The 12,147-nt window shown below is 36.7% G+C and overlaps 1 protein-coding gene across 1 annotated transcript in view; it reads left to right on the forward strand.

Moving 5' to 3' along the window:
• Positions 1-1,906: 1,906 nt before the first annotated feature.
• LOC115220744 (b(0,+)-type amino acid transporter 1-like) overlaps positions 1,907-12,147 on the forward strand; it is a 40,604-nt gene continuing 30,363 nt past the window's right edge. Inside the window, exons 1-4 of the mRNA XM_036510204.1 lie at positions 1,907-2,017; positions 5,913-6,059; positions 7,804-7,905; positions 11,632-11,874. Coding sequence (XP_036366097.1) covers positions 5,981-6,059; positions 7,804-7,905; positions 11,632-11,874 — 424 coding nt within the window. The 5' untranslated portion in view covers positions 1,907-2,017; positions 5,913-5,980. The remainder of the gene's footprint in view (positions 2,018-5,912; positions 6,060-7,803; positions 7,906-11,631; positions 11,875-12,147) is intronic.

A 12,147-nucleotide genomic window follows, 5' to 3' on the forward strand; every position in this document is an offset into this window, starting at 1 on the left:
GATCGCTCCAATCCGGCCAGCCCCAAGGAAAAACTAAGCTACGAGCATTAGATTTCTTGGAAAAAGGATCGAATGTATACGAAACAAGGACAGAAAAACGGACAATGCCACACGAATATAAATGCAAAAAACAATAATAGTAATAACAGGACAAAGACAGCGTGTGTCTTACGACTTTAGACAGTTCAACTTAGCTTAGCTGGCGTATTTGGAAAAAAATGCCTTTACGGCAGACGAAGAAATCGATGTTGTCGTGGCGGTGGTCAGAAGCCGAAAGGCTAGTTGACCGGCGGTCATGTGAGAGGAGAAGAGAGAGAGGAAAAAAGGGGCAAAGGAACAAAGAGAGAGAGAAAAAAGAGGGACAAAGGCACCAAAGGGGGGGGAGAAGAGAGAGAAAGACGGAATTAAAGAGGGGAGAAAAAAGAGAGCGTGCCAAGGATTGGCTTGACGACAGAATCAGTGAGGTGCAAAGTGAGAAAGACAGAGAAATATATATATATACACACACACACACACACACACAAATATTAAAGGAAATAGAGAAATACAATTGACATATTAAAAATTTATTAACATATATATATATATATATATATATATATATATACATTTTTTTTTTCAAAATAATTTTCAAAATTTCTGATCTAAGCGTCTTAATATGTTTTCAGCGGTGCAGAATTTACAATGTAATTAATCTTTTTCATTCCAGGTGCCATTATATTAAACATTTGCGAAGAGTAACCATGCCACGCACAAAAAATTCAGCAGAAATGTCAGATTTTCGAAGAGGTCGTATTGTTGGGCAATCTGTAGCTGGTCTTAGCCAGCGAAAAATTGCCGAAAATCTTCAAATTCCTCTTGCTACTGTTAATAGAATTATAGTGCAATTCAAAAACCAAGGAAAAGAATCGACAAATTCTCGTCGCGGCCGACCTGGCCCCCTCAGAAAGGAAGCTTCGCTGTTTGAAGAGAATTGTGGAAAACGAACCCCGTTCGAAGGCTTCTGATATTGCAAAACGGCTAGAAGTTAGTCCAAGAACGTGTGTTACATATCTGCATAAGCTTGGGTATTATGGACGAGCAGCTAGAAGAAAACCTATCTTTCAACCAATTAATATCAAATAAAAGATTTTGAAAATTAAAGGTGTCTATTTACTTCCTGCATGTCTGTGTATATAACCCCATTGATTTGTATTTAACGTTTATGACTACTATGGGTTGTCACTCACGCTGTAAACTCTTCCGATAGGTAATTCCGTGTTTGCTTCACTGGATGGTAATATTATCTAGTTTGTATATGAGCAATTATTATAACAATAGAGAATATGGAGTCTGATACATACTCAAACTTTATTTCCTTGGATCTTTTCACTTTGACCGGCAGATTTTTAAAATAATTTCTTTGTAACTAAACACTTTTAAACTTCGTATACTGGTAGAATGTGTTACATAAAACATCTTTCTCTCTTGGCTTTATTGAGAAAATTCTGTAGTTTTTAAGCTATATGTTGTTTAATTTCTTGCATTTTGGCAATTTCAACCAATCAATGACGTCAAAAGATGAAAAGATCCATTTCACGTGAAAGTGACAAGGTCAATTTCCTTTTATTCTACAATTTCAAATAGCATGGTGTTATGTTTAAGACCTACACGTATTGATGACCTCGCCCGTTGCACCTGCAACCGGGTATAATTTTCTGTACAGCTTTGGTCATGTTGTTTCAACCAGCTGGGCACGAAGTGAACAGAATATAGTTAGTTGTTTGTAGGGGGGGGGTGACGGGGGTTGTTTTGAATCTGAAGCCTGATGTTTGTAAGCTCACTTATATATAGAGAGATGGAGAGATGGGAGGGAGAAAGAGAGAGAAGAAAGAGTGAGAGGGAAGGAGAGGGAGAGAGATAGAGAGAAAATGATTACAAAACAAATCATTTCTTTTTTTAACAATTTTGACTTCAATGAATTTGGCACAGATATTATCTTGAGTGTGTTGTTTTAGCCCTAAAATTTAGGGTAAAGGTAAGAAATTCTTCATACTTTCCATAATTTGGTATTTTTAGTTTTGTTCTGGGTAAAAAAACTGTACAATTATTTCAAGGCATTTTATGAATGTAATATTAATCAGAATTTGTCTTCGTGTATTTGTTTCAGAAAATAGGCCTCACTTGACAGTCTCATACATTGATTAATATAACAGCTATTTTAAATATAAATCACTATAATAATTTGTTTCTAGAATTGGTGGAGTACACGTTCTTGTGGTGGAGTTTAAACGGGAGTTCACTGGCTATTTTGTGTTTTTCAATGTTTCCTATAATTTTTTCACATTTGTTTTAGAAACACTGTCATTATGAATTAAAAAAAAAAAAAAAAAAAGACATTTGGTTGATATTTGTAGGACTTCCAGTTTCTGAGCCTCTCTGAATTGGTGCATGAAAAGTACATACCAGAAGATTACATTCAAGTGTATTTTACACACCTGGATGAACTGCACAGAGACATAACTGATAGATTTCAGGTTATTAACATTTGATTAGAATACCCATCTGGGTGATTCTTAAGTATTAGTAATGAGGCCAGAAGAATAGTGCTGGAAGAGCTGGTTTCACTTTAAAAGGACATTGAACAGAAGCCAAAGTTTAAAATGTTGATATCTGGATTTTTTTTTTCAAAAAAGGGACCTTTCTGACTGCTACCCTGCACTGTGGAACGGAGTCAAGACGTACTTTGTTGCCTTCTTAACATTATAGTTTGTAGAACGAGGTCTCAGTGCAGTTGTGCAGATTCTTTGTAAGCAAAGAAACAGACAGAAAATAATTGGATGCTAGGATCTAAGACTACTTCTCATTACCTCAGCCAGATGTCAATAAACCGATATCTCTTCACAGTATACATTCATCTCACTAAAAATAAGATAATAACGTAATCACAGGCGAGGTGTAAATTTCAGTCTTTCATACTGTAAAAACAACAAAATAATGGAATAATTAGGTTAAGCTTTATTTGTGAAAAACAGTTTTTTTGAATTTGGAGAAGAAAGACGTGTACGTTTGTGATGGGGGAGAGGGTGTAGGAGTGTGATGTGGGTGCCAAGAGGCGGCAGTCGGAAAAAAAAACTTGCAAACCACTGAGACAAGTGATGGTGACCGGAGTGGGAGTCTGTATAATAATGTATAACTATTACAGGTGTGTGAAAAGAGAAGGTAGTTAAGAGGTGTGAGGATATAATTATGTAAAGTGTAAGAATATAATTATGTAATTAGGTGAGATAAGAGGTTGTGAGGATGTAATCATGTAATCAGAGGAGTCAATTTGGTATGGAGATGGGTGGGAGAGAGTGGATATGGTCAGGTATGGTGCGATGGGTATATTTCAGTTGGCATAAGAACTCTTAATATGGCAGTTGTGGGGTAGATAGGGTGGTGGTGGTAATGGCGATGGTGGTGGTGATGGTGGTGATGGTGGTAGTGTTTGCTTCATAATGAGTCATGGGGTCAGTAATAGCATGAGGTCTGGTGATGAGATTAGTAGTGCTGGGTGGGGGTGGGGGTATATTCTATGATGATTGTAATAGGGCCCCATGGTGGCGGTGATACTGATGAACTAGAAACAGTGCTGGGGGACATTTCTATGATGAATGAAATGGTGGTGGTGATTGTAGTGATGGTAATAGTGTAAAGTGTGGTAGTAAAATCAGTAAAAATGAGAAGGGAAGGGGGTATTTTGTGATGAATGTAATGGTGGTGGTGGTGGTGGTGATGATGATGATGATGCCATTAATGATGACACTAGGGTAATGGGTGGCAGTAAAATAATAGAGTTAGTGGGGCGGTGTATTTTGTAATGATTGAGTTAGTATTAGGGTTGATAGGTTCACTGATGTGGAGGCAATAACGCTTGTGGTGAAGGACGTAGTAGCAGCGAAGGCGGTGTTCAATGAGGTGATTTTGGTGCTAACTACATTTTGTCACACACACACACACACACACACACACACACACACACACACACACTCACGATGGTGGTTATTGAGAAGAAGAAACAATGGAAGACCAGTGATGCCAAAAATCACTACAATTTCAAGGTGGGATCTGAAGGAAATTGACTTGCTATTTCTAGCAGACTTAAGTAACCACACACAACGTACGTCACTAAGTGAAGGGAAATAAAAATGAGAGGGGGGGGGGGAGATCATAAAGAAATATGTCACAGGAAAAAATAATAAAAGAATGATTATTTAAGCCTACGTAATTGTTTTGCAAAATTCTTGATGTGAAATCGTGTGTTGGAACACATTTGGGGATGGGCTTTTGTTTTCAGCCAAGTAAATACACGCCCTATTTATTTGATCCTTATTTTAGTTTTCATTTGTATTATAAAGAATATAATATAGAAACCTGTTGTCACGCACACACACACACACACACACACACACAGAGGCGTAAACTTATGCGTAGATAGCGTTAGATATCCCAAAAGGGCAAAATGGAATAAGAGGGACAAGGGGAGACACAGTGTGCACAGAGAACCACTGATGAAGGTCGCAGAACGTATGACAAAAGAACTTTGAAAGATCGTATAAAACTAAAAATATTACGGATTAAACTAAAGTGAAGATCACAGAAATAGCGAATGTGTCTAAATGGCATTAAAAAAAAAACAGAAGAAAAACGACCATCCCTAAGAATAACAAAATGATTCTTTACTCATCTTTCATAAATGATAGTTGAAGTAATTGAACCAAGAACATGTTAGCCATCAATTTTGAAGGAGGAGTGAGTCAATTATGGCGACCTAAGTGCTCAAATTGTTTTTATATAAAATATTGTTTGTTCCTACTCGAGCCATGCCTGGCTCATAAGGGCCAGTTTCTCGGTTTCCTTGGCGTATATAGCTTGTAGCTTCACCTTGTAATTTTACATTGTGTCAATCTGCTCGTTCCTAGCGCCCAAACCGTCCACGGTTTACAGAAAGGTGTTTTCTTTACAGTCTTCTTTTTTTATCCTTTAGCGCTGTAAGGATGGAAAAAGCTTCTGTACAAATTGCAGTGAAAGTATCGCCCGGGAAAATGCTTAATGGCATTTCGTCTGTTCAAATTCCGTGGAGGTCGACTTTCATCCTTTCGGAGTCGATAAAATAAGTTCCAGTCGAGCACTGGGATTGATTTGATCGACTCAAACCCTTTCCTGGATTTACTGGCCCTGTGCCAAAATTTGAAACCACTATTCGCGTTTAATCACTAATCTATATTGTTAAATTTTTTTATTTGAAGAGTGACGCCATTTTGTTTTTTTACTTCATAGCCAAATTGATTGCATAGAATGCACATTCATAACTCCATCCAAATATTTCTACATCTCTTTCAAAATTGTACAGAAAGATGAAAAGTTTAAATGAATATTTATCAAAGATGTTCTTTTCCTGGTACTTCCGGCATGGTGTTATCTTATAATTCCATACTATTTTTCTAAAGTTATGATTCCTTCTAATTTCTTATTTGATGTTTCAGTTAGTGTATCAATGTATTTTGGTAAGTCGAAAACAAGGGTGCCCAAAATTCTAAAGGAAAGACAGAGAACGGAGCTGTTAAGCAAAGTATTCTAAGATGTCTCGTTAACAGTCACTTGTTAATAAAAGAAAGGCGCATTTCAGTTAAAACAAACACGATGGTGCACAGCAAAGGAAACTGGGAGTTGCTGGCCCTCGCCGACATAGTTTTACTTTTAGCTTAACTGACAATGCATTCATCCGCTTAGATGTTGCTTTCAGACAGCCTGCATTGAGTTATGTACAATTAAAAAAATATATATAGTTTTTATTTTCGCCACTGAAAATTTTCATAAAGATGTAAAGTTGTAAAAGACAAATACGGTGAGTGAGAACTAGCTGGGGCTTTTTTCTTTTTTCTTTTTAGCCAGAGAGGTATCTGAGAGTATACACAGAAGTGGCAACAGAGTAGAGCAAAAGAAATAGAAACCGAAGATGGCAGCGACTACCGTACAGCTAGAGAGAAAGTTGGGGTTACTAAGCGCAGTTGCTATGATAGTCGGTACCATGATTGGTAAGTAAAATATTTTGGTATTCAACTCCTATACTGAGTAATTAGAATATTAGTCGAGGTCTTCGTTTAAACCAATGATTCTCAACCATTTTGTTTTTACCTGTGGACTCCTTTGATCGCTATTCTACTCTGGCGGGCCCCAAAAGCCATCTGATGTTTAAATACTAGTTTTATAGACGTTTCTTTCAAAATACATTTGTTGTTTTTCACACACCAACTAGTGGGATCTTTACCTTTTGACCAACAGATTTAAAAAATAATTTTTTGTAACTAAACCCTTTCAAACTTCGGACACTGGTAGGTTGTAATCATGTTGGAAAGAAACAGCCATTAAAAAAATGTGGTGGGGTAGTTTTTGGCTAATTCTCTCCCAACTGTTTTTTACTCTCATAACTTTCTTTTGAATGCATACTTTTTAAAGAAACTTTTCTGAGATACAATTTTGTGGATGTAGCAGTGGCGGATGCAGGGGTGTTGCCCTAGTTGCCCAGGCAACAGCCTTTCTAGCCGAGCCGACACCAAAAAATCGGGACCATGGTTTTTCACAGCATTACTGTTTCATATGCATATAATCCGCTACAACAAATTTAGAATACATAAAAATGTGTCCATTTGTTACGAATTGCGATTCAGACCAAATATAGTATTTTTTTCGAGACTTTTGAGCAACACCCAAAAACAGATCTTGGATCTCCACCGCTGTGTAGAGTATGATTATTGTGAGGAAATTTGAAAACTTGATTTTTTAAATCTTTATTTTCAACGATGAAAACGTATCTTTGGGAAGTTTCATTTAAAAATAACTTCTCTCAAGAAAAGCAATTTTTACCTCAAAACAATCGCAACCTACACCATCTAAAATGTATATCTGTAAGATTTCATTAAAAATCGTGCATTGAGGTGACTTGATCTCCTAGAAATAGCAGGCTGAGTCTTATCTTTGATGATGTACTCCTAGATATATTGTCTGGTCAGAATTGGAACACTTTGATCGGAAGTCCACTGGAGTATAGATGACCAGGGGCTAAAAATAAACGTCTTCTGTTGACCCATTCATTAGCTAGTTTTTGATTAAATATACTGCTTTTTTGGTTAATTATGGAAATTTACAAAAGTTGCAAAAGGATTTAGTAAAATAGGTGACGTCTTTATCATTGGCAAAAACTTAACACTTTTGTTGCCAAATTTCTATTGAAATGCTCAGCTTTTGCTTCAATTAATATTGAAAATAACGAAGAATTTAGTATAAATCACTTCGGAATTGTGGAGTAGGTGTTTGGTACCTAAATCAGTCTGAAATTTTGAAGGAAGATTTGAATTTAAATCGTATAAAAACTGAAAGTTTGGACTAAGAGTGATCTCAGGAAGGTTGAGATCAAAATGGTGAAAAAGGTTCTTGAATAAAATCATAATGGAAGATTTTCGTTTAAATACAAAAATTTTTTTTTAAAAAAAGAGTGGTCTTAGGTAGTTTAATATCAAAAGGATTTAGTAGCAGCCTCCCTAAGTTCATTCACCCATTTCAAATTCCAGGTCCTAAGACTGAGAGAACATGCAAATAAGCTAGACCTGCCTTATTACTGCCTCCCTCCTCAATATCTGAAATGTGTGTGTGTGTGTGTGTGTGTGTGTGTGTATGTGTGTGTATGTGAGTAGGATCAGGTTTTAGCCAGTCTAATTGATCTATAAACTCAGGAAACAAACAAAAGTTTCATTTCTTTCTAATCCATTTTCTCTAATTTAGGAGCTGGCATCTTCATTTCGCCGAAGGGCGTTCTTGAAGCGAGCAAGTCTGTTGGTTTGACCATGATTATATGGCTTGGATGTGGTGTCATTGCCATGCTCTGTGAGTACCTGCTTTATTTTTTTTTCTTGTTCTTTGTCTTTTCTCTTTTGTTCTCTCTTTTTATTTTCTCTCTCTTTCAATCTCTCTCTCTCACTCCTTCTTACTCTTTAATCTATTTCCAACATTCTAAATTCTTTAATGATACGTAATTTTACGTGTGTATGCATGTATATGTGTGTGTGTGTTTGTGTTTTTACGTATGTCTATGTGTGTGTGATTGAGTTTGGTATTCTGTTGTAAACTGGTATATCAAGTTCCGTCCCACGTGACAAAATAACTTAGCCATTTGATAAAGAGTGATAGAATTATCATTCCCAGCATGGCTACAGTACAGGGATTGAGGCCAATAAAAGAACAGATGTGTGTGTGTGTGTGTGTGTGTGTGTGTGTGTGTGCGCGCGTGTATAAAAGAAAATAAGATGACAAAGGGATAAACAATTATGTTAAGACCCTCATTAGCTTACAACAGTTTCTGATTTCTTTATTGCCCACAAGGGGCTAAACATAGAGGGGACAAACAAGGACAGACAAAGGGATTAAGTCGTAACTGGTACTTTATTTATCGACCCCGAAAGGATGAACGGCAAAGTCAACCTCGGCGGAATTTGAACTTAGAACGTAGCGGCAGACGAAATACCTATTTCTTTACTACCCACAAGGGGCTAAACACAGAGAGGACAAACAAGGACAGACAAACGGATAAGTCGATTATATCGACCCCAGTGCGTAACTGGTACTTATTTAATCGACTCCGAAAGGATGAAAGACAAAGTCGACCTCGGCGGAATTTGAACACAGAACGTAACGGCAGACGAAATACCGCTAAGCACTTTGCCCGGCATGCTAATGTTTCTGCCAGCTCGCTGCCTACAACGGTTTCTGCTATAAGATGCAGTGGACTCATACTTGGATGCTTTATTCTGAAGCATATGTTCTACACTAGGCTGTATCAATATATATATATAGAAATGGTAAGACAATAAAAGAATGAAAGAGACCTCGATAATATGTAAATATAATGTTATCATGGCTACTGAATAATTGTCACATATTATATATATGATTTGATTTTGATTTGATTTTTCCACTTTCAGCTAATGAGCTGTGGCCATGCTGGGGCACCGCCATATATATATATATATATATATATATATATATCACCGTGATCACCGTGACCGACCAGACTATCAGATATTGCTACACATCGCTGGTCATAATGCGCTTCGCATTGTTTTAGCCTTCAAATGACGTCACCCCACTGGCTAAGCGAGCAGACCAACAGAAGAAACAGTGAAAGAAAGTAGTGGCGAAAGAGTACAGCAAGGATCGCCACCACTCCCTGCCGGAGCCTTATGGTGATTTAGGTATTTTCGTTCAATAAACACTCACAACGCCCGGTCTGGGAATCGAAACTGCGATCCTACGACCACGAGTCCGCTGCCCTAACCACTGCGCCTCCACATATGTATATATATATATATTATATATATATATATATATATATATATATTATATATTATATATATATATATATATATATATATATATATATATATACTATATACACCCCGTCCTTTTTCCATGCTGGCATGGGTTAGACAGTTTGGTCGGGACTAGTAAGCCAGAGAGCTACACAAGGTTCCAATGGTCTGTTTTGGCTTGGTTTCTATGGCTGCATGCTCTTCCTAAAACCAATCGTTCTACAGTGTACTTGATGTTTACTACATATCACTGGCACGCCTACCTTGAATGCCAAAAGGTTAAAGCAATAAAATATTTTATTAGTTTTCAGTTAGCAAAGAGAGCACGGAAAAATCACGACCCCGAAAGGATGAAAGACAAAGTCGACACAGAACGTAGCAACGGGCGAAATACCTATTTCTTTACTACCCACAAGGGGCTAAACACAGAGAGGATAAACAAGGTCAGACAAACAGATTAAGTCAATTATATCTACCCTAGTGTGTAACTGGTACTTATTTAATCGACCCCGAAAGGATGAAGGGCACAGTCGACCTTGGCGGAATTTGAACCCAGAACGTAACGGTAGACGAAATACCGCTAAGCATTTTGCCCGGCTTGCTAACAGTTCTGCCAGATTGCCGCTTTTATCATAATAATAATAATAATGATTCTTTGGGACTTTCCAGTACATACAGACAGAACAATCAAAGCTAATAAACCGAATATTGTTGTGAAAGGCGAAAACAATAAATGAGCATTCATTGTGATCATAATTTGACAAGCTCAGAAAATATAAAGATTTGCTTATTGAAATCGAAAACAAATGTGGTATCTCAAGACTGAATACTAGTGATTGCTGACAGAAACGTTGGCACGCCGGGCGATATGCCTAGCAGTATTTCGTCTGTCTTTATGTTATGAGTTCAAATTCCGCCGAGGCCGACCTTGCCTTTCATCCTCTCGGGGTCGATAAATTAAGTACCATTTACGCACTGGGGTCGATGTAATCGATTTAATCCCTTTGCCTGTCCTTGTTTGTCCCCTCTATGTTTAGCCTCTTGTGGGTAATAAAGAAATAAGAATACTAGTGATTTCAGGTGCACTTGGAATGATCAAAAAGGGAACTGAAATTATTTTTGAGAATGATCCTTTGATTACCAACCATGCAAAAAGTATTTCACATCTCTTGAAAAACCATAGTTGCAGTGAATTTTTTTCCTCCCCACTTTCTTTGTTTTTTTTTTCTTTTTCATTTTTCTTCTATTTTCGTTTTTGTTTTTCCTTTGTTTTTCTATCACATATCTTTACTTCATAAATGAACAACCTAATGTTTTACTTTAGTGGCGTACTAATTTACACAGTGAGGTTCTTTGCCCTAGGTGTTGGGAAGACAGTCGGCAAGAAACGGAAACAAAATTGAAAGAATAATAATAATAATAATAATAATAATAATAATAATAATAATAATAATAATAATAATGCTTTCATATTTTACCACAAGGTATCAATTTTGTGAGAGAGCATGAGTCGATTACATCGACCCCTGTACATTGTTTTGTCTTGGTATAAAAGATGGGCTACAGCAAATATTCTGCTCAATACCACAGATTTGCTTGTCAGTTGTTTGACCTTAACCAGTTGAGCATGTCCCTTAGTGGCTGACGATATGTGCATCTCTGATCACGAGCAGAAGTAGTGGGGGAGCATCATAGCCATGTGTTGAGAGGGATTCTTTGGGGTTTGAATAATTCACCTCTGGAAACATGGGTGGTTCTTTCAACATCCTTAAACAACCCTTATTCAGAGACCTTTTGAGCGGGATGGGCTACTCAACCTGAAGAAAATTCTAACTGGGCCCCACCTGCAAGGTCATGTGCTGTTTATCTTGATATAAGATCACCATGTCGCGCACATATGGTTGTGATGCATGTGCCTGGTGTACCTTTATCAGACGGGTAGTCATGATGGGTATATTGGGCTTCGTATATTTTACCCCAGTGTCACTTTGATGGCATGCACTGCTCTCTCACTCAATAATAATAATATAATAATAATAATATAATAATAATATAATAATAATAATAAAAAAATAATAATAATAAATAATAATATAATATAATAATAATAATAATAATAATAATAATAATAATAATGAAAATAATAATAAAATATAATAATAATAATAATAATAATAATAATAATAATAATAATAATAATAATAATAATAATAATAATTTTGTCTTCTTTTGTCTTCTTTTATAGCCTCTTTATCTTATGTAGAACTGGGGACATTTACTGCTAAGTCTGGCGGAGAATTTACATATATCTTAAAAGGTCTTCCGGCAGTGTTGGCATTCTTGTGCAGTTGGTGTACGGCTTTAATCATCAGACCGTCAGCATTCGCTGTGAGCAGCCTAGTTTTTGCTGAATATGTGGCTTCTCCCATCTTCGATTCGTGTGGACCACCAGTTGTCTTTGTGAAATGTTTGGCTGCTCTAGCAATCAGTAAGTTCATTGACGTATGATAACAGGCTTGCACGCATACATACATACACACGAGTGTGCGTGTGTGTGTGTGTGTGGTGAGTATATACTCTCTCTTTCTCTCTCTCTCTCTGTATATATATATATATATATATAATATATATATATATACGGGTGTGTATGATTGTGTATAGAAGGATATATTGCTCAAAGAAATTTCCACTTGTCTGATTTTCACGTTTTATTTACGATCTTATAATCTTATAATAATATAATATTGGGTTGTCCGGAAAG

The sequence above is a fragment of the Octopus sinensis genome, linkage group LG17 (assembly GCF_006345805.1).
Source record: "Octopus sinensis linkage group LG17, ASM634580v1, whole genome shotgun sequence".
In the NCBI taxonomy this organism is placed as follows: domain Eukaryota; kingdom Metazoa; phylum Mollusca; class Cephalopoda; order Octopoda; family Octopodidae; genus Octopus; species Octopus sinensis.